General features: G+C 54.9%; 2 protein-coding genes across 3 annotated transcripts; one reads left to right on the top strand and one right to left on the bottom strand.

The window, feature by feature from the left end:
* Positions 1 to 250: 250 nt before the first annotated feature.
* Positions 251 to 16,097, top strand: LOC111158676 (t-complex 10). 2 transcript variants are annotated; one of them, XR_002641369.1, is made up of 4 exons: positions 251 to 528; positions 1,693 to 1,774; positions 13,663 to 13,815; positions 14,435 to 16,097. XR_002641369.1 is itself a non-coding variant. In XM_022520874.1 (4 exons), exons 1-4 carry the CDS (start codon positions 1,648 to 1,650, stop codon positions 14,448 to 14,450), a joined length of 414 nt encoding a protein of 137 aa, XP_022376582.1. In that variant the 5' UTR covers positions 1,577 to 1,647; the 3' UTR covers positions 14,451 to 16,097. The 2 variants fall into 2 exon arrangements, 1 of the variants encoding a protein (XP_022376582.1); XM_022520874.1 differs by lacking the exon at positions 251 to 528 and adding an exon at positions 12,894 to 13,011 and having other exon boundaries at positions 1,577 to 1,774.
* Positions 16,098 to 17,805: 1,708 nt separating this feature from the next.
* On the bottom strand, positions 17,806 to 24,795 carry LOC111158662 (tubulin tyrosine ligase like 2). The gene is made up of 3 exons (XM_022520855.1): positions 24,721 to 24,795; positions 22,441 to 22,602; positions 17,806 to 21,296 (listed from the first exon to the last, which is right to left on the bottom strand). The coding sequence occupies exons 1-3, from the start codon at positions 24,793 to 24,795 to the stop codon at positions 19,680 to 19,682; spliced, it is 1,854 nt and encodes a 617-aa protein (XP_022376563.1). The 3' UTR covers positions 17,806 to 19,679.
* Positions 24,796 to 25,229: the final 434 nt, after the last annotated feature.

The raw sequence follows: 25,229 nt of genomic DNA, 5'->3' as shown, positions 1-25,229 counted from the left end.
GGCAGCAACCCGGACAACTCGGGACTTACCGTGATTCCGAAAACTTGGCTGACTTACAAAGGCTCGTTGTAAGTAAAGCCTGGAGAGAAAGGGACGCTGTGGCAGACCGATGACAGGCTCGTGCCACAGAGACGTCGCCAAACTGCATTCTTTGCAAACTTACTCGTTTCTTTAAAAAAGTCTTTTTAGAATAATCGACATTGTTGTTTGTTTATGTTTGTTTTGTTTTGTTTTTTTCACCAAGTTTTGGGATGAAAATGTGGAGGTTCAGGGCCCGGGGAGTTCTGAACGACCGCAGCGCCCATCTCCGGTTTCCGTTCCCGTATTAACGGTTGTAATGAGAGGCGTCTGCTCCCTGCTCCGAAATTCCACCCCGGCCAAATCTGACCACTTGCGAGGGCGGCCGTTAGAATCCTGGTGCAGTCGCAGCCGTGGCATCCCAGCCGTGCGCCCTGTCACTGGCCCGAGGTAACCCCACGCCCGTTTGTCCGCCAGGCAGCGCCAACACGGAGAGCCTAGAAGACCCAGGTACACGGTGACTCTGTTTATGTCCCCGTGCGGTTGAGTCATACGTGACACTGAACTCATCGCCTACTTCAACACTTTAAATTCGGAACCCGGAGTCTCCCAAAGTTGTCTCTTAGCTAGAGCCCCACTGCCGTCCTTGGAAGGAAAGCTTCCCCATCTCGGTCCTGGCACAGTCCCGGCGCGGTGCCGGCCGCGAGCAGAAGCGTGTCATGGTGGGGCACCTGCTGCCTGAGTGGGCCGTGTTTTTCTCCACTGCTGGCTCTTTGGTCTTGAGGGAAAACTGAGCCCTGGGCCTGGGGTTGCACCTAAAATTACTCTAATGACAGAGAAATCAGCACTTTCCCCGTGTCTCACTTTTGGACAAATTCTGCACATGGGAGGAAAGCCTCTGGAACAAGAGGGCAGGCCAGGCCCTCGGCTCTCAGCACGGGGCGTGCGATGGTTCCCCTCCATCGGACACGTTCCCCACGAGCGCACTGCGCCTCCTTTCCTGACTGTGGGGCTGTTGTCCTTGCAGGTGACCCGCATGAGGTGACCGGGGCCGGGCCCCCCGAACTAGGAGTTGAGTGAAATGTCTGCCTTCCAAGTCTCACTTTGAAAACATTAGCATGAAATGGGTTTTTGTTTCCTTGCCCTTCTTCTGTTTAGGGTCTCCTCCCGCCCATACGGTTCGGGGCGCTCAGCTGCGCCGAGAGCAGCACTTCCTTCCCCATAACTGTCCTCGTCCGCGGCTGCTCTTTCCTGCCCTCCCTCTCCACTTGGCTGGAACCCAAAGGCGTCACACCGATTTGAAATATCACAATCTGGTGACCGGTCCCAGAGGCAGGGTCCGTGGGTGTCTGAACGCCGTGGGGGCCTATCCGTGTTCTCTGGAGCGCCTGGCGGGCGCTGGGTCCGAGCTGGGCGGCTGTGGTCGTGGGGCTCCTGGCTCGCGCTCTCTGCGCCCGTCAGGAAGTTGCGGGGCCCGGGTTAGCAGCAGGTCTCCCCAGGACCGCGAGGCCGCCCGGGTGAAGGGCAGGGCCGCCCCACAGGAGGTGACCTCTGAGACTCGTGGCAAGCCCCAGGACCTTCCCGTGGACGGGGCAGGAAGTGCTTCACTAGGTCAAAGCCAGGTTCAAGATGTTAACACGAGCAGCCTCCCGACGCGGGTGTTTCTGGTTCCAGGTTTACGGTTTCGCAGACGCTTGTACCACGCGCACGACCCATCCGAGTGGTCTGGCCATCGTGCGGTTCCCCAAGCAGACAGGTGAGTGGCGCGGGCTCTTGGGCCCGCTGAGCGCGGGCGGCCGTCGGCGCTTCTCGTGCAACGTTCGCTTTACCGGACGACGGAGCCTGGTATGCCAGTTCTCCAGCAGTGACCGTCCGGGTACCTCGGGGCTTGGGGAACCGAGTGAGGACCCAAGTCTCGTTTCTGATCGCATCACGTAGCCCGGGACCCAGTGCTGGGGTGTGGGCTGCAAATGCTCCAGATGCCCGAGGAGATGCCGGCAGAGTCCGTCCTCGCTTTGTACGCTCGCTGTCTGCCCGGAAAGGGGCACGATGAGCAGGAGGCCAGAAGCGCGCCGCTCAGCTTTCCAGCGGCTTTCTCTCCGAAGCTGTCCTCTCTCAAGTTCTAAGAATTCCGTGTTCTGGTTAAAATCTGAGGTTCTTGGTTTTGTGAATTGGCTTCAAACCGTTTAATTTTATCTCTCATTGTGCTGAGTCCCTCTTCTCTCACACGAATGACTTATGCTCTGGGAGGACCGGCTTTCTAAATGGGGCACCTCGTGGGCAAGTTCCCCACTGAGAGGACACGCTCTCACAATGTCCTCCTCAGGGTCACCACTGTCCCCCCGACCCCCACCAGAATCTGAGTGTGAATTTTAAGAGAGTGCCCATTAAAGTAGGTTGTATTCCTGGTGTCTCCCTTGTCCACCGTGGCCACCACCACTGCGTGTGAAAGAGGACGTGTCATTCCCTTTCCCAAGTTGCTTCCCTCCTGGTTGAAACGGACCGAGCCCTGACCCCGGGCCGACCGTCCAGTGTTCCAAAAGCCTGTGTCCTCGGGCTGGCCTCCTGCAGGGAGCCGGCCGCCTCCCTGTGACGGGCTGAGGGCCTCCCAGAGCCGCCGGTGCCGGACGACCCGGCTGGGGGCTCCTTCTCACCAAGCTGGCCTTCGCTGGGGCTGCCCCCCCGCAAGCCTTCTAGGCTGCAGGCTGTGCACACAGAGGGTGGAGGCAGCTCTTCTCCACGAGAGATTAGCCCCAGAGACGCTCGCCGCACAGAAGGACGTAAGGTGGCTTGTTTTGTTTTGTTTTAACATGTTGTGATCAGTAAATGCAGTCATTTAGTCTAACTATACAGTGGGTATAGGTTTTATACAAGTCTTACTTATAAAGTAGTTGAAAGACTGTTCTAGAAAATGAGTATTTTTTAAGCTTATTTTTTTAAAGATTTTATTTATTTATTTATTTATTTGACAGAGAGAGGGGGCACTGGCGAGGGGAGGGGCAGAGGCAAAGGGAGAAGCAGACTCCCCCTGAGCAAGGAGCCCGAGGCGGAACTCGAACCCAGGGCCCTGAGATCATGACCTGAGCTGAAGGCAGCCGCTGAGCTTCCTGAACCACCCAGGAGCCCTGAGAAAATGAGTATTTGGTCTGGATTTCACTCTTTGGTTTTCTTCTTCTTCTACTGTAAGAAGTCTAACCGTCATTGTAGAACAAACCGAAAACCTTCATGCCAGAATGTACCTGTCAGGCTGTCGCAGCTGTCTTCGCCGGAGTGACGCTGATGGGGGATGTAAAGTCAACCCAACAGGGGTCCCGTGAGTAGGAGGTCATTTCAAGGGTGTTGACCTGGGGGCCGTAGCCAGTGAACCTTTGACGGCTCGCTGAGTGACCCCAGGCAGCCTGACATCTTGTCTGGGTTTCATCATGGACGTCACATGGGAAAGCCCCGACCCAAGGACTGGTCAGGGACCCGGGGCCTGTAGGCGGTGCTGTGAGAGCTGAGACGGGGGTGGACACCCATACTGGCTCCGGGGCCCGGGGCGCCACTGGCAGTGTGGTAGCCTTGATGGTGCTGGCCAGTGCGGCGGGTGCTGCCTGCCTGGGTTCCCGCCCCCGCCCCCCGATCCCGGGCCTAGCCGCTGGCTGGGGAGCTCTGACCCTGGAAACTGAGATTTCCCACACTATGCTCAGAACGCTTGCAGACACCGCCAGCCACAACGCAAGGGTTCCAGCAAACGGATTAGGAAAACGCTGGACTTGGGGAAGCTAAGCCTTTCCTTTCTGTCCTCATTCATCCTTTGTTATCGTGTGTGCGTGGGGCTCCGTGGGAAGGGACGGGAGGCAGGAGCGCTCACTGTTTCGCAAACGTAAGTCAGCACACAACGCTTTTTTCATGGACCGACTATAAATATGTTCCTTAGGCTTCTTGTTGGGAAAATATATAGTATCTCAATAACGAGGTTTTGTGGCTGATTTTTTTTTACTTGGGTCTTTACAAGTTCAGCAAAAGGTTTATGTGGACGTGGACGGATTCTCTGCCTCGGGATGCGCTGTGTAAACGTATCACGTGGCACCTGTGTGGACACCGGCCACGGAATTTGTGCCTGATGTTAATTTCTAGGTCCTCCTCACGGAGGCGAGGGTGACAATGCTCAGATCTTGTTGGAACAAGACTGGAACTCTTCGGGGTCACTCTTGTCCCTGACCCAGTTAATCCTGAGCTTCTTCCAGGGTCCCCGCTGCTCCCGTCCTAGGCTCAGCTCCTGCCAGAGCCCCTTCCTCGCCGCCAGGCCTGCACCCCAAGTGCTAACCTCTTCCAGCCTCTGCGGTGGCCGAGGGCTTACAATCTAAGTGAGTTTGCACATTTATCCAAATACCGATGAGATCTGCCAACTCCAGTGCCCCGTGTGAAAAACTCCTTGCAGCCTTGTCTCTGCTCCCCGCCTCCGATGCTCTCTGCCTGGCCGTCTGCATTTGCGAAAAGTGCTCTGCCCTTTGGGTTTTGTGTTTTTGTGTTGTTTCCTGCATGGCTTCCAGCAGCAGGAATGGTTAAATCCGGCCTCTCTGTACGGGGTAAAAAATGTCACTTCCTGATCTGGGGCCAATTTGAAAATGAATCACATGCTGGCGGCACATATCCTACGCGGCATTGCTACATTTCCTTCGCGGCATTGCTACATTTCCTGACCCTGCAAATGGTTACGAAATAGCCTTTGGCCCGCCAGCCCGTCTGGAAAGAGGGTGAAATTCCAGCGCCCCCAGCAGTGGCCAGGACGAGGGTCAAGTTTGCGAACAGCCACCAGCTGTCTCTGCTCAGAGATCAGCTTCCCTGCTCCTGCACAGGAGGTGGGGCTCTTGCTCTCATTCCGACGGCTGGAGCTTTGCTCTCAGGTCTTCAAACCACAAGCGCGTTTCCTACCCGTCAGGGGCTACAGTGTTGCAGCTCTCGATGGATTCGTTTGGGATGGTGGGTGCCGTCCTCGCTTTTCAAACCAAGCAAGCTGAAATTTTACAAAATCAAGACCTCCCCACGTGAGGGGTGGGGTCCGAGTTCTCCAAGTCTGTAACCCACAGAGTCAAAACCACTTTCGACATTAGCCATCCTGCTAACCCACCAGCATGCAGATGACGGAGTCTCCTTTTATCATGCCCAGGTGCTTGTCCTTTCTCTCTGAAGGAAGTGGAACTAACCCACCCAGGTTGGCTGTGTCAAGCATGGTGGGTGCTTCCTGCAAACCCCCAGCGGCGGGCAGGGCAGCCTCCAGGGCCAAAGGAGCATCCTGTTTTGTGGGGGGTGGTACGGCAGTGGGTCACCACGCCCCAAGGGCGTGACAACCCCCTCTGTCCTGCCGGTGTGATACCAGCCGTCAGTCTATCCCTTCCCCGTCTGTTTCAAGTCTGTTGTTTAACTTCTGCCTGTCGGTGACAGGTGTGTGCACCACACTCGGACACACGGTCTGCACGGGTCCTGCTTCTCTTCAGCATCCGCATGTTCAGTGCCCTGCTCCTGCGTGAGCTGGAGGCAAGACACACTCTCTCACTGAGGGCGTCGCGTTCGGGGTCTGTCCTTTAACGCAGACTTTAGCTATGCCGGTATGATCCATTATTTTTTCTTTGCTCTGAATTAAAATGATTATCATTTATTTTAATGTAATTTCAAACTTCCAGGATATACAGAGAACTTCTGTGTGCCCTTTACCCAGATTCACCAATTTTTAACTTTCTGCCGTGTTTGGTTTAGCATTCTCTCTGCCCGCATGTGTGCGTGTGCCTGTGGATCTCATCCTGTTTCCTGGCCCCTGGAGGGAAAGCTGCGCACCTCCAGGCCCCCTTCACCTTTGTGTGTCTGTGCGCGTTCCAGCCCTGTGCGATCAGGGCCCACCCGACTCTAGTAGGACCCCATCCTAACTCACTATGACTGCAAAGACGCTCTTTCCGGGTGAGGCCGCATTCTGAGGCCGTGAGGGTTAGGACATGCACACAGGAACTTTGCAGGAATGCAGTTCCACCCATAACATATCCCTAGGATTTCTATTTATTCTGCTTGGAATTCGTTCTCCTTCTTATACCTACGGATTTATGTTTCCTCGTCCACTCTAGAAGGTTCATAGCCGTGACCTTTGGGGATATTGCCATTCCTCCGCATTCTCCTTTCTTCTTCTGGAACTCCCAGCCCATGTCCTTCTACATCAACTTCTTTCTCACCTACAGAACTCGGGGCCTCCCCGGCCCACCCCCACCTTTCCCTGCTTCTCCAGGCTTGCCGCCATCATCTGCTCGTTTCTCCTTTTGTTCATTTTGGGAGGTGGTCCCTGGACGTTTGGTACATTTTCCAGTGTGTCTCACAGCTGAGGTCTAGTTGTTGGGGAGTGAGAAAGGTCCCTCGAAGTTTCCAGCAAATGAAAGCCATAGCCCTAATGATTTAGTACTAAGAACCGTAAGACTAGCTCTGAGTTACGTGTTGGTCATTACGTGGCTGGTGGGCTTCTAGCTGCTCTCCATCTACACACAGAAACTTCAAAGAATCCAGCGACATAGGTGCCTTCACTGTCCTCATCTTAGCGGTGAGGGAGCTAAGAGCAGTGAGCGCGCGGCCTGTCCACACTCACGCACTGGCTTCCTGCGCAGTCTGACTCCAGAGCCCCGGGTGAAACGCTGTCCCTCAGGATCCCAGAAGTCACGCACGATCGGACTCAGCGTGTTACGTGCATGCTCGCGTCTGCTTCAGCTGTGGCTGTGGCTTCTCTCCCCTTCCTAAAGCTTTCCCCTTGACCAATTTTACAGAGGTCTTTGTGGTTATTATTTATCTCAAATTGCTGATTTCTGACTTTGTTGATGTGTTGTACTACAGCTTTGTTTTATCTCTTTCACAAATTCAGCCTTTATATTTATTATGTGTTTTGTTTGACTTCATTTTCTTCTTAAATCCTTCAGGTAGTGGGGCGCCTGGGTGGCACAGCCCATTAAGTGTCTGACTCTTGGTTTTGGTTCAGGTCGCGATCTCAGGGTTGTGAGATCGAGCCCCACGTAGGGCTCCGCGCTCAGTGTGGAATTTGCTTCAGATGCTCTCCCCCTCTGCCCCTCCCACTTGAACTCTCTCTCTCTTAAAATAAATATCTTAAAAATGATCCTTAAGGGAGGCATAAGTTCTCCTCCGTTTCTGGTGTTTGTTTCCTAATATAAACATTCCAGGCTATAAATTCCCTCTGAGCGCCTTTTTCATTATATCCCTCAAATTGTGTTAGCATTTATTTTTCTAATGCAGTTCTAAGTGTCTCTTATTATTTCCGGTAGTTTGATTATTGATTGATTGATTGATTATTTTCCTGTAGTTTGTAGCTCATGAATTACGTTTGAAAGTGTCTTGAAATAATTTCCGAGTGTACGGTGAGTTTTAGGTCTCCTTTTGCTTTTATTTTAATTCAGCTAAGTTGTGTCAAACCATAGCTTATATTATTACCCTTTCTTTGATAACTTTTGTCTTCCTTTAAGGCCCAGAATATAGTCATTCTCCCCAAATGTCTAATATGTGCTTGAGAGCATGTCTACATCTATAATTGCCTTTAGATTAAGGTTTTTAAAAGTTGTGTTTTCAAGAGTAGAAAATCTGGAAATAAACCCACAACACTGTGGTCGATCAATGTTCATCAAAGCTAAGAGGAATGTCCAGTGGGAAAAGACGGTCTCGTCGACAAAGGGTGTTGGGAGAGCTGGACAGTCCCATGCAGAAGAACGAAACCGGGCCATTTCCTTGCACTATACACAGAGATAAATTCAAAATAGCTGAAAGACTTACATGTGAGACAGGAAACCATCAGAGTCCTAGAGCAGAACACAAGAAGTAACCTCTCCGGGACTGGCCACAGCAACTTCCTCCTAGATCTGTCTCCTGAGGCAAGGGAAAGAAAAGCAAGAATAAACTACTGGGACTTCACCAAAATAAACAGCTTCTGCGCAGCAAAGGAAGCGATCGGTGAAACTAAAAGGCCACTAACAGAACAGGAGAAGATATTTACAAATGACATATTTGATAAAGGCTAGTATCCAAAATATATGAAGAAGTGATAAAACTGAACATTCAAGAAATGAATAATCCAGTTAAAAAATGGGCAGAAGACATGAATAGACATTTTGCCAAAGAAGACATACAAATGGCCAACAGACACCAGAAAAGATGCCCAATATCACTCATCATCAGGGCAATGAAGTCAGAACCAGTGTGAGCTACCACCTCACACCTTCTGAATGACTAAAGTAAAAACACAAGAAACAACAGGTCCTGGCGAGGTTGCAGAGAAAGGGGAGCCTCCTACACTGTTGGTGGGAATGCAAGTTGGTGCAGCCACTCCGGGAAACAGTGTGGAGTTTCCTCGAAAAGTTAAAAATAGAGCTACCCTACGACCCAGCAATTGCACTACTGGGTATTTAGCCAAAAAAATGTGAAAAGAGTCATTCACAGCAATACAGGCACCCTATGTTTATAGCAACATAATTTACAATAGCCAAACTGTGTTCGCAGCCCAAGGGTCCACTGACAGATGAATGGATAAGAGGGACGTGGCGTATTTACATATGATGGAATCTCAGCCATAAAAGGGAATGAAATATCGCCATTTGCCATGTCATGGATGGATCTAGAAGGTATTATGCCAAGAGAGAAAGTCAGAGAAAGACAGATGCCATATGATTTCACATACGTGAAATTTAAGAAACAAAACAAATGAGAAAAGGAAAAGAAAAAGAGACAAACCAAGAAACAGACCCTTAACTACAGAGAACACACTGATGGTTACAGAGGGGAGGAGGGTGGGGATGGGAGACGGGGGATGGGGATGAAGGGGGGCACCTGTGAGGAGCACCGGTGACGCACGGAAGTGACGAGTCCCTGTATTGTATGCCGGACACTAATATTACACTGTGTATTAACTAACTGGAATGTAAATAAAAACAAAAAAATGCGTCTTTAAATACGCTATGTTCTTACTAATGTTAAAATCAGCACAAGCTCCTAAATAATGAGAGTGTGGTGGAAATCTGTCTTGCCGACCGTGGATTTATCGCAGTCTGTCTGGAACGCTTCTCCGTCCTGCTCGTTGGCAGCGACGCCCACACTTAGGTCTGGCATCGCGCGTGGTCCCGCGCGGGGCCTCTGGCAGGCGGCGATTGCCTGGTCTTCCCCTCCCCATTCGTTTCCTTCTGCTATTTTCAAAGCTGTGTGTGAAGGTGTGTTCTTATCAGCAACACACGAACGGAAAACACACAACCCGAGACAATTTTATTTAAGCGGAGGGGGTGCTTCACCAGCTTGCCCGTCGCTCTGCCGTCCTCTGGGAGCGGCCGGGATCCCCGCGCCGCCTCTCACGCCCTCCCCCACACTCCTGACAGCATTTTCAATCTCCCTCATTGTTTTCTTTTTTAATTCATCGCGATTGTCACAGTTCGTACGGAGGAGGTTGGCTTTGGGTTTTCCCCGCTTACCGCACTTGCCGGGTCCCCGCGCCTTTGTACACCTTCTGGCGCAGGTACGGCTCCGAGCACGGTCTGCCGATGGCACCACGGCTCGCTGTGCTCCGTCTGAAACCGTCCTTGATGGCACCTTTGCTCACGCGTGATCATTATTGCGAGGGACAATTCCACGTGCCTACCCTGGGCCGGTGCTGGTTTCAGACGGGATGCAGTAAACGAAACTGTAAGATGTCCCCGACCCGTGAAGTTTTCGGGGAGGGCGACAGAAAACAAAGAAGTAAAAATAAGTAAATAAAAATCAACACGTATTAAAAGCTACAGAGAAAAGGAAGAAGGTGGACAATGGAGACGGGGTCTGGTATTTCTGGTCCTCTCTCTGTAGGGCGATCGGGGAGGCCCTCCCTGAGGAAGTGATCTGTCGGGAGAGGCAGGATGACGTGAGAGGGAGAGAGCTACGTGCTTACCAGGGAGGAGCATTCGAGAGAGAGGAGCAAGGGAAATGTCTGAGGAAAGTCACGGAGGCCAGCGTGGCAGGGGAGCAGTTGGGGTCACGCAGCGGAGGGGAGGTGGCAGCAGGGGGCGCCGGGGTGTGCGGGACCCGGGCTTCTGCATGGAGGGCCCTCGCTGGAGAATTTTGAGCAAAAGCACAACAAGCAATCATTCTCAGAGCGGGGAGGATTTCCTGCGTCTCCTGTCGCATCGGTGGGAAGGCCTGGCACCCCTGATGTCTTCCTTTGCGGGTGAATTGTCTTCTTTCTTGCTGCTCACGGGGGACGCTGTGTCTCATCGTCCATTGCGACAGGGCGGCTGCAGATGGGACCACATCACGGTGCTGGGGACGGTGTGTGCCTCAGGGTGAGTGACTCGCGTCTTCTGAAAGGCAGGGCGCCCGTAGTCTCAGGAGGCCTGGGGAAAGGCGAGCTTAGAAGACGGCACGATGCCCTCCTACAAGCACGTTCCACGCAGCTCACTCGTGGGCGTAGCGAGTCTAGAAGCACTTTGTGGCGTGGTGGACTGGGGTGCCCTCGGCCGCGTCGGCACCTGTCCGAGTTCAGCAACGCCCTCAGCTGGCATCCACCGCAGCACGACCCTCCTGCACCGTCCCTGTCCCTCCAGTCACGAGTGTGGGGCTCAGCTGCTCCCTCCACTCCCCGTCGCTCATCACACCACGTTTCCTTGGGTTTGCTGCTTCCTGGGCGAGCTGTTCACCATCACCTCCCAGTCTCCTCGGCAGAACAGGGCCGGCCCGTCACTCGTGCTAATATCACTTCTCTGGTTTTCAACGTCATACTCGGGGCGTTGGCGGCCAGCCCGTGCTGGTGCCACCCCCGCAGGACACTCCCTCCCCACTTCCGTGGCCCCAGCTGCGGGCTTGCGCGGGGGCGGGGGGTGGTGTGGTGCGTCCCGGGTCCCTGTCGGGGTCTGTCAACTGGGAGAGATCTGGGTTTGCTTCTGCCAGAGGCGCTGCCAGCCCGGGCTCCTCTGGGTTTGCTCCCGGGACTGGGGTGTCCCCTCTCCCCAGACTCCTGCAGGGCTCGGAACGGGACACTTTCCCTGGAGCCCTTGTCTTGCCATGCATGTTTCCTGCCTCGTCCCTGTCTGGGGGGCATGACGTGAGCATGTCGTCTGGAAGCAGGGATGAGCTCTGAGTCCCTGTGGAGCCCCCGCGAGGGCAGCCCGGACAGTGGGACGGCTCTAGTGCACTCCGTCTGCTTCTCGGTTGCCCCTGCAAGGTCAGGCCTCTGTCGTGGGTGTGAGCGCATCGACACGGGTCTCCAGTGCTGTTTTATCGGGCATCACACTTGGCGGTGGCGGTGCTCTCAGAGGGTCTGACCTGCCGCACGCCGAGAGTCAAGGTCATTGCTAAACAGACCGTCATCAGGGGCACGAGGGGTCCCAACGCAGGCTCTTTCCAGCCGATGCCCAGATGGACCCTCACAGCCTGTCCTTTGGGCTCTGACTTGGCAAGTGCGTGCAGAGGTGGACATGAGAGCGGTTGCCTCCTTCGGTGACCTTCCGCCAGTTCTTGACAATAGAGCACGACATGTGCTAGTTCCCACACACTGTGTCAGTGACTCATCAATGTGGGGTCGGGTCACCTGGAGAGAGAGGCGCTTTGTAGACCTGTGTTTCCTCGCTGTCCCCAAGCCTCGGAGCCCCCGAGTCTCAGCTGGTCCACGAAGAGGTCACGTGTGCACCGCTTCATTCTCTCCATAGAAACTCCAAGTCCCGTCACTGCCCTGGGAGGTGCGTCTGCACCCTCAGACCTGCTCCCTGGGACGGACATTTTAGGAGAGCGGTCAAAGACCTCATTTTCCACTCCTGCCATTTGATGTGTGCCATTGTGTGTCACGCGCATGTTCTTGTAGGATTCATGCAGACCAGCAGGCTTGGGCTCAGAGTGGCACCAGGGGTCCGTGAGCTCCGTGGGGTCCGTGGGGCTCCGGAGAATCGTTCCAAAGAAGAGCCCCCCCCCCCCAGGTCCTTCTAGGCATTCCCTCAATATACCACAGAAAAACAAGCTTTCACAGTTTTTTGCTAAAAAATATTTCAATGGGTGGAATTTTCCCTCAGTTGTAAGATTTGTTTTTCTCCTGTCTGTTTGGTGTTTCCTCTTGTCTACTAGCAACTGCGAACAGTTCAAACAAAAGCACATGCATATTTTCAGAAAGAAAACAGAAACTAATCGATCAAGTCTAATAGCTTTTCTTTTGTTGACAATCACATGCGAATAGTGATTCATACCACGGGTGTGCATTATAACCTGCCTTTGGTCCTGTAGGAACATGGGATAGAGCAGGGTCTCGGCATTGGACAGAGAGCCTCGTTGCGTTTAAAGGTTCTGTTTATTTTAAGTAAGCTCCACTCCTGGCGTGGGGCTCAAACTCACACCCCTGGGATCCAGAGTTGCACGCTCTACCGACTGAACCCGCTGGGAGCCCCTCAGGGTTTGTCTCTTGCACAAGGTTGAAAGTCAGTGTTGCCTCTGGAGGCTCGCGTGGAGGGAGGCCTGGGTCTTCCCCACGTTATCTGGTCTGACGCCTCAGGTCACTGTGAAAACAGTAAGAGTGAAGGTCAGAGGCATTCAGAAGCCCAAGGTCGCCTGGTGCGGCATGGACAAATGACCTTCCATCTCGAAGGACCTGGAGAGCACACGGAAGGAAAAGAACATTTCAGCCAAGGGGATGATTTGCGCAAAGTTGGAAGAACATAAATTTTGTCTTCTACGGAGACGCGGGAGCTCGGTCTGAGCAAGACACTCGACTACACATAAGAAATGATGGAGCAGGACACAAAACTGCGTCTTGAATACCAGTGCTCTGTGGTGTGGGTCACTGGGGGACACGTGGGAGCCGCAAGAGACACAGCACGGAGAGCAGGGGCTGCATTTCTAAGACGTGTATTCCACAGAAAAATACCACCCTGATGGCTCGAAGGAAATCGTGCATCCGGACGGGACCGTGAGACGTCTGAGCGGCGGCCGTGAGGAGACTGTGTTTCCGGACGGGACAGTCGTCACTGTGGAAAGGTCAGTACGAGGACAGGATGACAGGTGCGTGCGGCAACCGTTTCCTCAGGTTAACTTTGGTAAAAGAGTAGGTGTCTGTGTCAACGGGATGATAGAAGATGCTGTCACTGACCCTGCGGTGTTGTCTATGACCATGATCTGGTTCCCACGTGAATCTTAACACTGACTTGCGTGCTCCTCGCTGACCGTGGTCAGGCTCGCGCTGCAACCTGAAAGTACTTGAGGCCTTCGGCGAACGCCCAGTCGGCTCGTGTTGATGGGAGCCTGGGTGTGAGCAGGCCCACGGGAGCAGCTGCAGGAGACACCCCGAGGAGGTGCTCCCAGAGCCCGCTACCTTCCAACGCCCTGTGTGTGCAGGGGAGAGGCGTGAAGCTGTGCCAGCCAGCCAGCCGCCCGCGGCCCCACAGGCCCTCCTGGACGTCGGGGTGGACTTCCAGGTGTCCCCATGGCGCAGTCTGCGTGAGCTCTGTACCACTTCTCCGGAATGTTGTACTTTGTGGTCCCCTCACTCCCTTGCAGCCCCTCCCCTCTCCCCGCAGGTCAAGCTTCCAGCCCAGGAGTGCGGGAGCAGGTGCACCGCCCTGTCCTTCTCCCACACTCCGGTCCCCACCACCGTGCTGGCTCCCTCACCAGCTCGCTCTCCCCTCCCAGGAACGGCGACAGGACCATCGTGTTCAGCAATGGGCAGAGGGAAATCCAAACGGCCGGGTTCACGCAGCGGGAATACCCCGATGGCACCGTCAGGACCGTGTACTGCACGGGCTCCCAGGAAACCCGGTCCGCCTCCGGGACTGTGAGGATCAGGTACGAGCCTGGGAACATCCTTCTGGCCAGAAGGCATTGGGCGTCCCTCAAAACCCAACGTTACGTGTGATTTCCCAATTACTTTTTTTTTTTTTTTGCTGAAACAGACACAGAAACTAATAGTATATTCACTGCCCCAAATGGCAGAGAACACACAAAACTTTAGGACACCCCAAGTCATGCAGGATTTGTGACTCCGCAGACCCCAGGCTTCCTTGGTTCGATCGGCACCAGCTGGAGGACAGGGGACTCACCAGAGAGCACGTCACAGGAGCCCTAGCAGGGCCTCCGGCTCTCCGCCTGTCACGAGCCAGCACTGCCCTGTGACAGGATGGGGGAGGTCAGCAGAGCAGCCCCATCAGGCCCCCTGATTAGCAGACACCGACTCCCCTCCTTCCACAAGCCCCAGCCCTACCATTGCCCTCTAGGACCTCTAACCCCTGACCTTGCCGGGTCGGGTAGGAAGAGAGTTGTAGCCCCCACGGGAGCCTGGCCCAGCTCAGCATGGTGGGTCTCGGGGCCCGTCCCTGCCTGGCAGTGGTCCCCTTGGGAGGCTCAGGATCTTCTCCTCTCAAGGTCACAACAGTGACCGGTGACCTCCTCATCGTGCCGTTTGCAGGCTGCCTAGACACTAACAGCGCGACGGCAGTGAGCGGGCCTTGTCCTCACGCGGAGACTCCCCCAGTCCCCGGGGAGGAAACCCTTCTGGAACCATCTTGTCACGAGATGTGGGTTTGTGTTGTGTTTTCGATGAGCTCTCGTGCTCTGCTCTGCCGGACGTGAGCCGTCCTGTGTCAGTAGCATAACCGCGTCAACCAGTGTCACCCGTGCCGTGTTACGGAAGCCGCCAGGACGCCGGTGACGCTGTCTGAAGTGACCCAGGGACAGCGTGCTCTCAGCTCTGGAGGAGGGCAGAGGCATTCCCCGGGATGCTGCCCCGGACGGAGGCCTTTTCCTTCCCGAGGACCACGGCCCGGTCACTGGTCAGTTAACAAGTGAAACTAATCTGTTACAGAAAAGCTGCCTTTGCTTTGGCTAAAAAAGAGAAAGAAAGAGAGAAAGAAAAGAACGTGCCGATTGTTTTATTTTGAATCGGCTTATCCCGAGAACTTCCACTGCAGTAAACAGGACGGCGGGCTGGGGTGCGGGACGAAGAGAACGGAGCTTCTGTGCAGGGACGGGGAGCGGGAACTAACGTTCGTGTTTGTCGGTGAACCGCGTTCAGGCCCCAGACGACGGGCCTGGCCGGTGGTGCCTGACGTGTCCCTGCCAGCTCTGGAGCGGTCTCGCTCGGCGATCCGGAATCAGAGCCGGATGACTCACGCGGGGCTTGGGGCGCGCTGGCCGTCGGGACACACTCAGGACCACGCGCCCTGAGCCGCACCTGCCAGCCGCTGGATCGCGCCCCAGTCCCGTTCCTCGCGCCTCCTCAAGGCTTGGCGCGGGACAGGAAAGGTCTGGGTTCAGAGCGTGACGCTCTAGCTCCGGCACACTCCCGCCCACCTGCCCTGTCTGCCTCTGCCCTCCCACCCACCAGTGCCCTCTCCCAGCACACCTCAGGGACAGGCCCTTCCCGAGGACCAGCCCTGTCTCACCCAAGCCCCCTCTGTTGTCCTTCCCAGGCTTGTGCGGCCGCCTCTGCTCTAGAAAGCTCCCCACGGATCCCGCTCCCGGCAGTCGGGCAGGTCCCCCCAGTCCTCTGGCCCCCTTGTCCCAGGCTTGTCCCCAGCTGCGTTCCCACCACCTACTTACCTGTGTCCCTCCCAAGGGGCCTGGAGCAAGTTCGGGCAGACATCAGGTCTCCCACATCTTTGACGCCCTCCCCGCAACGGTGAGGAGAGGGCCTGGAGGTTTCAGAAGTTAGTTCTGGTGTAAGTGAGCAGGTCCGTAACAGGACACGGTCCTCGTATGTCTGATTATCGTTGGTTCTGTAAAATCAGAAGCACTTTGAAGGAGGACTGCCACAGTCACAATTAGCACTGTTTAATGCCCAGTTTATCCAATGTAGCTTTGAAATGACTTTTCCTGAGCATTTGAAGATTGGTGCTAATTAGATTAGACGTCCTTAAATAACTAAACTTTCCTTTGTAAGGTTCAGTGCGGCTGGTGCTTTAGAATAAACACCCCACGCAAAAGATAAAACCCGATGCTTAACGACCATTTCACACGCTCACACCTTGGACCAATCCTTCAGCCTGGATTAGTTTCTCACTCGTCCGTAGTTAATTTTCATGCCTTCCCAGAATTGTCACTACATTCATTTTGTCTTTTAAAAATTTTGTTTATTTATTTGAGAAAGAAAGAGTGAGCACAGGCAGGGGGAGGGGCGGAGGGAGTGGGAAAAGCAGACTCTGCTGAGTGGGGAGCCTGAGGAGGGCTCAATCCCAGACCCCAAAATCATCACCTGAGCCGAAGTCAGATGCTTCACTGACTGAGCCTCCCGGGCGCCCCGAGGGCAGCAGAGTTTGAAGACAGAGTCCGGAGAGCAGGGGTGCTCAGAGCTTGGGATCCGGGTGGAGCGCACCGGCTGCTGGTACCTCTGCTCAGAGCCTCAACTGATGTTTTTTCTTAAGGTTGTGGATGTTTACGGCTTTTCCCAAATAGATTTTGTTGTGCTGCTGGACCTTAAACAGTCCCTTTATCCACTAGAATGTTTCCCAAAATGCCAGGTTTGTGGAGGAAGGGGATATGTCTGTCCCTCCCGTCCTATCTGTGGCCCTGAGCTCCGTGCATGCTGTACAGTAGGGACCCACACCTGTGCCTTGGTGACCCACACCTATGCCTCAGGGACACACACCTGTGCCGCAGGGACCCACACCTGTGCTGCGGGGACCCACACCTGTGCCACGGGGACCCACACCTGTGCCGCGGGGATGTGCACCCTCTCATAGGTATGCAGGCTGCCGATCAGCCAGCGCTAACCCTGAGCCGGAGAGACCGGGAGTCTGCGGGGAGCCAAGCCGACTGCCTCCTACGTACGCTATGTGAACTGACCTTGTTTTTTATGCTTCCATTAAACAACCGCGCTAGCCCGTGTTGTGTTAGTCTGTGTTTTCTTATTTAGAATTCAGCCTTTAGTCTCCTGTTGCCGAAACAAATCTCTACCCACAGTGGCTTCTAGTTTGGAAGTTGGGATTCTGAGGTGGGCTGGCAGGGCCGCATCCCAGCTGGGGGCTCTCAAGGAGGACCCGCTCCCTCCCTTCCGCCAGCTGCTACCGCCCGCCTGTCCTGGGCCACGGTGCCCTTCCTCTGCCCCCAGAGCCAGTGACGCAGAATCGTCACGTCTCCCTGACTCTGCTCCCGTTACCAGCCCTTTGCTGCATGAGATGACCACCACACAGGCCCCGGGATTAGGGTGCAGACGTCTCTGGGGACATCGCTGCCTCCCGTGGATACCACCCAACAGTGTTCTCTCCGTGCGAAAGTTTCTGATGAAGTGGGGCGAATTTAAGGAAGCTAAAAATGTCCTTAGTTCTGTCCCTCGCTTGGTGGTCACCTGCCTCTAGTGAGAAGCTCTGTGGCGTCCCTGTCCCTCGGTGGCAAGGTTTCTGCTGATGGTGCCGTGTGTGCGGTGGCAGGATGCTGGGTGCTGTGCTCCCGGCAGCGGATCTCCGCCCAGAGCCCACCGTCCCCTCATGACAGCCCGGGACTGGACGACACACAGGACGGCTGAAACACCCCTCAGCCTGCCACGGGCTCACGCACGCCTGGACGTCACGGAACCTTGTCACTTGCAGTCCTGCATGGACCCGTCGCCCCAAACCTGTCTCCTCTCTGGGCGACTTTCTCCACGGGATGTGCCCCATGGATTTTATTTTTAGTACAATCTTTCATTTTTTTATTTTAATTCAATTAGCCGGCATATGGCGCGGCATCAGCTTCAGATGTGATGTTCAGTGATTCATCGGTTTATGGAACACCGCATGCTCATCGTGTGCCTCCTGAGCGCACACCCCCAGCTGCCCCATCCCTCACCCCTCCCTCCCAGCCCCCCTCAGTCTGTTCCCTATGATTAGGAGCCTCTCATGGGTTGTCTCCCTCTCTGACTTCTTCCTCTCCGTCTCCCCTCCGTCCCCTGTGGTCCTCCACGCTGTTCCTTATGTTCTGCACATGAGTGACCCCACATGATAACTGTCCTTCTCTGCTCGGCTCACGTCATCCCAGGGCTCTCAGGAACAAGAACACTCCCTCCTGAGACACTTCCCTCGGCACCAGAAGATGCCAGGCAAGTCTACCCCCGGAACCATGCCGTCTGCGGATGGTGCACGTTTCCAGACCCGGGACAAGTTTTGGCATGTTTTTCCCGACAGGTGGCCCAAGGCTCTTGCCGTAAAACTTCAAATGCTCCAGTAAAACCATCTTTCCTTAACAGCACACGCTTCATGCCTCTCTGCAGCGTTCATCCTCCTGGCGGGGTCGTAACACCTGGCTCGCGGTGAAGGGAGAGTATTTGAAGACATGGAGGTTTTCCAGTGATGCCAGCCTCCTGGTCTGGTCTTGGAGCACACCTCAGCACTTGTAGAAAGAACCTGTTCTTTTCCAAATACTCATACAAAAAATCCGAACAATCGTGGTTCACTCATATTCCCACTCATTCCCTTCAGCCCTTCCTGGAATGAGGCTGGGAGCAAGTAAGTGCTCTCACGCCAGACACTGGGCCAGGGACACAATGGGCATGTGGGCCCCGTGTCAAGAATGCTGAATTCTCTCTCCCCCTTTTTTCTGAACCACTGAGATCAAGCGCTCGAATTTCATTAGCCACGGAGGGGCGCCGCAGGTGCGATCCCAGCTCGTAATGGTAATCGTATGCTGGTACCTCCCGCGTTCTGTCACCCACCGTGTCCCGCGTCCCCGGTCTCTAGTTCCAGCCCGCCTGACTTAACTCGTTCTGCTCTAACCTTTGATTGTGGTAACATAAGCTTAACGTGAAACCTACCATGAGTGACACTCGGCACTCACAGTGTTGCACAACCATCTCCAGAACATTCTTGTCTTCCAAAAGGAAACCCCCTACGCACTCGCAGTCGCTCCCCTGCCCACCCCTCTGGGCCCTGCCAACACTGGTCTGTGTTCTGCGTCTGTGGGTTTGCCGACCCACGGCGTTCCCTGTAGAGGAAATGCTACGACATGTGGCCTCTGGTGTCTGGATTTTCTTCACTCAGCATAATGTTTTCAAGTCAATGCTGGAGACTTTGTGTCTTAGGACTCGTCACTGCTTTCTTATGAGGCGGGAGTGGTAACATGGTGCGTCTGGAAGGTTCTGCGGTCGCAGAATGATCTCTCAGCTAAGGGACCAACCAAGAGGCGGCCACCTTCTGGGTATGGTCGATGGGTGTCCTCAGTGGGAAGCTACGTGGCACAGTGTCTAGTTAGGGCCCGGGACTGAGGAATGACAGAGTTGTTTGGGTATTTTGGGGGGAGGTTTTCAGCAATTGGCCTCACCCCAGACGACTGTTTCATCATTAAGTTGACAAAAACAATTTTGAACAAAAAATGGTGTGTTAAAAAACAAGTTAAGGCTTGACCCTTTTATGGTACTGTTTTCACATAAGAGTCCTTAAAAAATATGGTAATAATCTTGTGTCCGTGTTTACACAAGTGTGTAGTGTAATTGAGGTGACGCATTTCCAAGTGCAAGAGGCAGGCTTGTATTCTCCCAAGAAACCAGACCAAATAAACCAGTCATATCACATAATTTAATCCCCGCCCACATGTGTCTGACTTTGCAGAGAACTTCTACTTACATACACACCCCCATCGGGGGCCCCAGGGAGGTGGTCGATGTGCTGAGCACAGAGGTCTAGGGCTGAGTCATTGCCGTCCCCGTCCCCGGTGGAGGGATCCCTGGTTTCCTTCAGAGCCCATCACCTTCTTTTTGCTTCCATGTCCACCACATGGGGATGCTGCTTATTCATGAGCTTCCGGAGCTCTTGGATTATTCTTCTGACATTTAATCCATTCCTAGAGGCTCCATAAGTCGCTTCATTGAAAGGAAAAATGAGCACGAAATTCCCTGCTTGGAGACCCGGCACCTTGCTGCTGTCCAAGGGGACGCACGGGGAGACACTGGTCTTGCCCACGCATGACTGAATGAGCGACATGAATGGAAGGAGCGTCTTATGATAGGTCGAGTGTCTACCCGTTAGCTTTGGCTTGGTTCTGGGGGGTTCTTTTGTGGACAGAAGTAGATCCTTCCTCCCGCTCACCATTTCCCTCGGCTGGGACGCATGTTTATTTTCAGGGCATATTTTTAGGTCTTTTTTCACGGCAGATTCATCCTCCAAAGTTCTACCCGTCCGCTGTAATAGGGCCTCAGAGGAGCGCGTGCTGCCAGGCTTGTTGAGTCTGCCCGCGTGCAGCTTGGCGAGGGAGACGCTGCGTCTCCCCTTGGCACCTTCACGCCATTCTGCTCTCTCGTTTCTTGGACCGCGTAAGTAAATCAGCTCGATGGTGTCATGGATAAGTTTCCTCTTCACGGATGCGTCCGCCGAGCAGTCTATGGACAGGGCGGGGCTGAAGTTGACCTCCAGTAGCCATGGTTTCAAGTTGTCGTCGACCAAAATATCAAAGCCAAAGAGCTCGAAGCAGTTGGCTGCGACGGGGACCGAGGGCGCGATGGCGAGCACCGTGAGAATCACCACGTGGTTGATCTTCTGCCACAGGAGCAGGTCGTCCACGTCCCAGCTGCGAAGGTAGGAGAAGAACCTGCTGAGGGTCCACTTGCAGCCGTGGCCGACCACTTCCTTGACCTTCTCGTAGGAGGCGCCGCACTTATTGATGCTGCTGTTGGTCAGATGCGCGTGGCTGTTCCGCAGGTTCCCGAGGTCAAACTTCTCCGTGGCGAACCGCGCAAACCCCTCCTGGTAGATGTAAATGGTCAGAGGCTGAAAGCCGGTGACGCACACGTAGATGCGGAGGTCGCATTTGTACCTGCCCACGAGCAGAGGGTTGCAGATGTATTTCTGCACGACGTAGGTGTCGTCGAAGACTAAGTCTTTGATGTCTCTGAAGACGAGGATGCCCCTCCCGCGGGAGCGCTCCGCCGGCTTGCAGATCCAGCAGCTCCGCGCGCCGCCCGCCCCGTGCTTCTCCCTGAAGTACTCGGCCACGAACTTGCTGTAGTCGTTGGGCATCACGAACGTCAAGGGGATGAACTCGTCCACAGCCGCGCCGTACGTCTTCTTCATGTGCCTCAGGTGTTTGGCCAGGTGGTCCTTCCTGGTGAGCCTGGTGGTGCCCGGGTGGTGGTTGAGATGTTGCCAGGGTTTGATGTTGGCGTGCTCGGCCATGCGGAAGGAGGAGGTCCTCCAATACAGGTTCCAGCCTTCCACGTCCTGCCCTCCCTGCTCGAACTTGTCCCACCCCCGCTCCAGCAGGACGCTCTGCACCACTTCTGGGGTGCTGTTGTCAACGCGAAACACCAGCGGCTTCCCGGCAGACCCCGGAGCTCTGTCCTCTGCCATGAAGTACGGTGTCCTTTTCTAGAAATCAAGGATCAGGACCACGTTAGTGGGTGGGCGGGGGGGTGCCCTGTAGGGGAGCTTTCCCATAAAAGACTCCACGTCCCACGGCCCGCCGTTGGGTCTGTGCCTTTCCCACACACCAGGCAGTCTCACCAGATGCTTGCATCTCGGCTAACCCTGCTAAAACAGACCCGCCTCCCTGTACGTTCCGTCTGTCCAGACGTCACCTGCCTACTTCGTCCTCGTAGAGACCTGTTCCAAGTGTCGGCGGCTCCGACCGCCGCTACTCCTGAGGGCCGCCCTGCTCTGGACTTGGAGGTACAGTGGATCCTCTCAGACTAAAACAGGAACGTTCTCTAGAGAAAGCAAACATCAAGTTTTCTATAGTTAGATGAATTTGAACGTGCAAAAAAGACATGAGACGCTGGCGTTAATGTGACCGGCAGGGTTCCTACTGGCCTGAGAAGCTCAAGGAGCTTTGACCAGACACCTGTGACGGCCACCAGCAACTGCCCTGTAGCCCCAGTGGCCAGAGGTTCACTCAAACACGTGGTAACTTGCAAGAAAAATAGTTAAGAAAAATCTGACATCTTAGAGACTCATTCTGCAAAAACAGGGATTGAAGATTGTGCCTCACAGTTTGCAACATACACAGAAAGGGCATATTCGACATTTTTCTGAGCTTTTGAGGACAGAAAATAAGATCGTTTTTGAGAAAATCAGAACTGATGATGGGGCATGTTCCCTTACAACCTAGAGGGAAAAAAGTAATAAAGTCAAAGCTTCTTGGGGGAGACGTCACGTCTTCCAAAGCCCTAGACAACGTGCTCATCAGAAATTCCGAGTTCAGGCCATTTGACTTGTTTCTCCGACAATGTTAGGGCTCCTCATGCCTGTTTCATCATCTAAGGGGGCATACATCACTTATTCAGTGGAAATTCTGTGGTGTTGGAGAGATTTTGATCAATCAATAAATAAACTTTTGTACCGTATTTTCCGTGAGGCTGGTCTGACCAGAGCGGAAGTGGGCGGGAAGGAGGGAGGCGGGGAGGCCGTCCTGCTCGCTCACCCGCCTCCTTCTCCAGACTTGAAAGTGGGAAGAGTCAAGGAGCGAAGGAGACACCTCGTCCCCCATGACCTTGTTTCCGAATCTGAAGCCAACCGTCATGTCTGGCTGGCGTCTGGTCCTGACACAGCTAACAGGCTGGGGCGGCAGCTCCAAAATTGTGTCCGAAGGGGCGTGAACACAAGCAACGCCAGCAGCTGAACGGTCCCGGTCAGTGCTGGTCCCGCTGTGGCCGGAGGAGTGCACGGAATTGCAGATCTGGGTGGCGATGGAGAAGGTCAGTCGTCGCCGTTTACCGCACGTTTTCAAACTATGTTCAACGACATTAAGAGGTATTATAGCCGAGAGAGTGTGCGTGTGTGCGTGTGCGTGTGCGTGTGCGTGTGTGTGTTGCAGGGGTAGGAGATCCAGAGTCAAAATATTCAAGTTGGATGAAACGCAGCTGAACGTGTTTCTTCTCTTTCTAGCTCCGAGAAACAAGCCATCTTTCCCAAGCTGCTTTGATCATGAAACCCTCGTGAGACTCCGGTCCGCTGCCATTTCACCGAAGCAGTGTGGGAAACACGGAGTCGGACAAACCGACTGAGCACGGCCCAGTTTCTGGCGCTCTCCAACCCCAGCGGGGGAGACAAGCCCGTCACAAGAGACAGGCTGGTGTTCTGGTTAGAGCCTCATTTCATGGGGGAGCAGCTCCCGGGGGCTGGGAGCCTGGCCTTCTCCCCGCTCCGCAGGTCCAGGCCACGGGCAGACCGGGAAATTCGGCTCTGAGGCTGGTCTGCAAACTTGGATTTCCCTTCACCATGGAACCCAGAAGGCCACTCAGTTATCCTCTCGTGAGGTGCGGGACGCGGTGAAGGATGTGGCCTAATGGGACTCTGGGCTACTCATGCTGCCACTGGCCCTGGTGCCTTTTCTAAGTGTCCATCTTCCTGCTAAAATGCCGTTGAGAAACCGGATGCAGCATGAAATGTTTTTTCCACTGAATAAAAGTTCATCTGGAGCCTCTGAAATCTCTTTCACTCTGTGCCTTTCGGACTTACAGGTCCCGATAGGACCAGATGGTTCTGTCTGACTGGGAAAAGCACTGGGGGTGGGGGGGTAGGCACAGCGACGGCAAGCGGGTTGGGACCCACTCGGAAGCGTGCCCTGGGAGGAGAGGGACAGACTGTGTCTGTGGCCGGAGGAGGCCGCCTTGGGGGGTGGACACGGGTGTGAGGACCGAGTGGGGAAGAGCCAGCGGAGGAGCCTTCCCGGGGCAAGGCACGCCGTCGGGGCCTGTACGCGGCAGCACGGGGCACTCGCCCGTCCCCCCGCTTTGGCTGCCCGTAGGTTTTAAGGAGAAAGTGCTCATTTTAAGGGAGGGGAAGATGTTCCTGTGAGGCTGGGTGTGGCCGCGACGCTTGCCTGCGGGGCAAAGCCTGCTTGCGGGAGGGAACCGGGCAGAACCCCCGTGGGCTTAGAGGCACTGGGGCCGCCCAGCCTGCGCCCCTTTCTGGAGCGGGATGGCCGAGCCAACAGTTACACCCTCATCTCATCGCGGAAGACGTTGTCTTCCTCGTGGGTAAGAGGGAAGCTGTCCACGGAGGTCTTCGTAATTGCCATGTTCTTCCTTGGTCTGAGCTAAGGGAGAGGAAGTCCTCTAGGAGGAGCAAGGTGACAAGGTGACAGCGATCATGGCCACGGCGGGCCCGGCCACAGGTCTGCTCTCGCCAGCCTGCATGGCCACGTGGTCCATGGACAGAAGGAGCACCAGGAAATGCACGTGTCTTCCCCATATGGGGCCCAAAGTCTGGTCTCCCAGTGCTGAAAGCAGAGCTGAGCAGGGAGCAGGAGGAGAAGCAGTGAGTGGAGGGAAGGGAGAGGTGAGGGAGGAAGGGGGGGGCAGTAGGGGAAGAGGTGGGGGGGAGCAGAGTGGGGAGGTGAGGGAGAGATGGAGGCAGGTGAAGGGGGAGCAGAGTGGGGAGGTGGGGGGAGCCTCAAAGCCCAGCTGAGGGTTAGAGGTGCCCCCGCCACGGGGTGATGCACACTAACGTCTGTGTCCGCTGGGTGGTAGCTCCGCGGTCACGGTCCTTCATGTATTTTGTAGGATTAAATATCACGGGACCTTTTTTAGGAGGAGGAGCCAAATGCCCAAGAAGATCAGGGCCCGAGCGGACCTGGACGGAAGCAGGGAGGCAGAAAACACCCGAGACCACCACTGGGGTGCGCGACCGTCGAAGGGCAGAGAGAGACGGGGCCCTGGAGGTGGGGATTCAGGCCCCAGAGGGGGTCAGACTGTGTCGACTGCAGAGAAGCAGCATCACGTGTCTCTCCTGCGGTGAGGAAAGGGGGCTTTGTGCTAGATGATTGTTCACGTATGACCGTGTCTGCGCTCACACGCGTGTTCACACGGAGGAACCGCTGCTGGCCAGGCTCGGACACGGGCAGCAGCCCTGGGGATGGTGTGTGCATACCGCGCTCTCCGCACACCCACAGTGAACCTGCTGGGGCTGCCGGCGGCCCATCCAGTCTGGTGAGCGTGGGGCCTGCATGTCTGCGCTCCAGAGGGGCGATCGGGTCTGTCACTGCTCTGGGGTCTCAGGGTGAGTCTCCACTTTCCGGGGGCTGCAGGCCAGCGTTGGTGGGGCAAGGCCATCCGTCTGCCTCACCCACTGAAGTAGGAGTTTACGAGGCCAGGGTATCCCCGCATTGGGTGCCATGTCTACTGGAGGAATAAAGGAAGGAACCAGCAGACCAGTGCAGGCCAGGGCAGGGGAGAGAGCACGGGGATTACATTTCTCCTGTAAATTAGAGAAATATGAGATATCGCCCATTTTTCCTTCATTTCAGCCACAGACAAATAACACCGAATACAGATAGATACCAGATTCCTACTCCATTGTTCT

Source organism: Enhydra lutris, unplaced genomic scaffold, assembly GCF_002288905.1.
Source record: "Enhydra lutris kenyoni isolate GAN:26980312 unplaced genomic scaffold, ASM228890v2 scaffoldscaffold62, whole genome shotgun sequence".
Taxonomy (NCBI): Eukaryota; Metazoa; Chordata; class Mammalia; order Carnivora; family Mustelidae; genus Enhydra; species Enhydra lutris.
The sequence above is the reverse complement of the archived record's forward strand: the minus strand, read 5'-3'. Positions and strand labels throughout refer to the sequence as shown.

What these genes read in the sequence shown, in the direction of transcription:
- LOC111158676 (XM_022520874.1), top strand. Translation starts at nt 1,648, where the DNA reads ATGTTAACACGAGCAGCCTCCCGACGCGGGTGTTTCTGGTTCCAGGTT. An exon ending in GCGGTTCCCCAAGCAGACAG is followed by an intron (nt 1,775 to 12,893) that starts GTGAGTGGCGCG and finishes TGTATTCCACAG; the next exon opens with AAAAATACCACCCTGATGGC. An exon ending in ACAGTCGTCACTGTGGAAAG is followed by an intron (nt 13,012 to 13,662) that starts GTCAGTACGAGG and finishes CTCCCCTCCCAG; the next exon opens with GAACGGCGACAGGACCATCG.
- LOC111158662 (XM_022520855.1), bottom strand. Translation starts at nt 24,795, where the DNA reads ATGCACACACCATCCCCAGGGCTGCTGCCCGTGTCCGAGCCTGGCCAG. An exon ending in TCCTCCGTGTGAACACGCGT is followed by an intron (nt 22,603 to 24,720) that starts GTGAGCGCAGAC and finishes ATCGCCACCCAG; the next exon opens with ATCTGCAATTCCGTGCACTC. An exon ending in GACGCCAGCCAGACATGACG is followed by an intron (nt 21,297 to 22,440) that starts GTTGGCTTCAGA and finishes CTTGATTTCTAG; the next exon opens with AAAAGGACACCGTACTTCAT.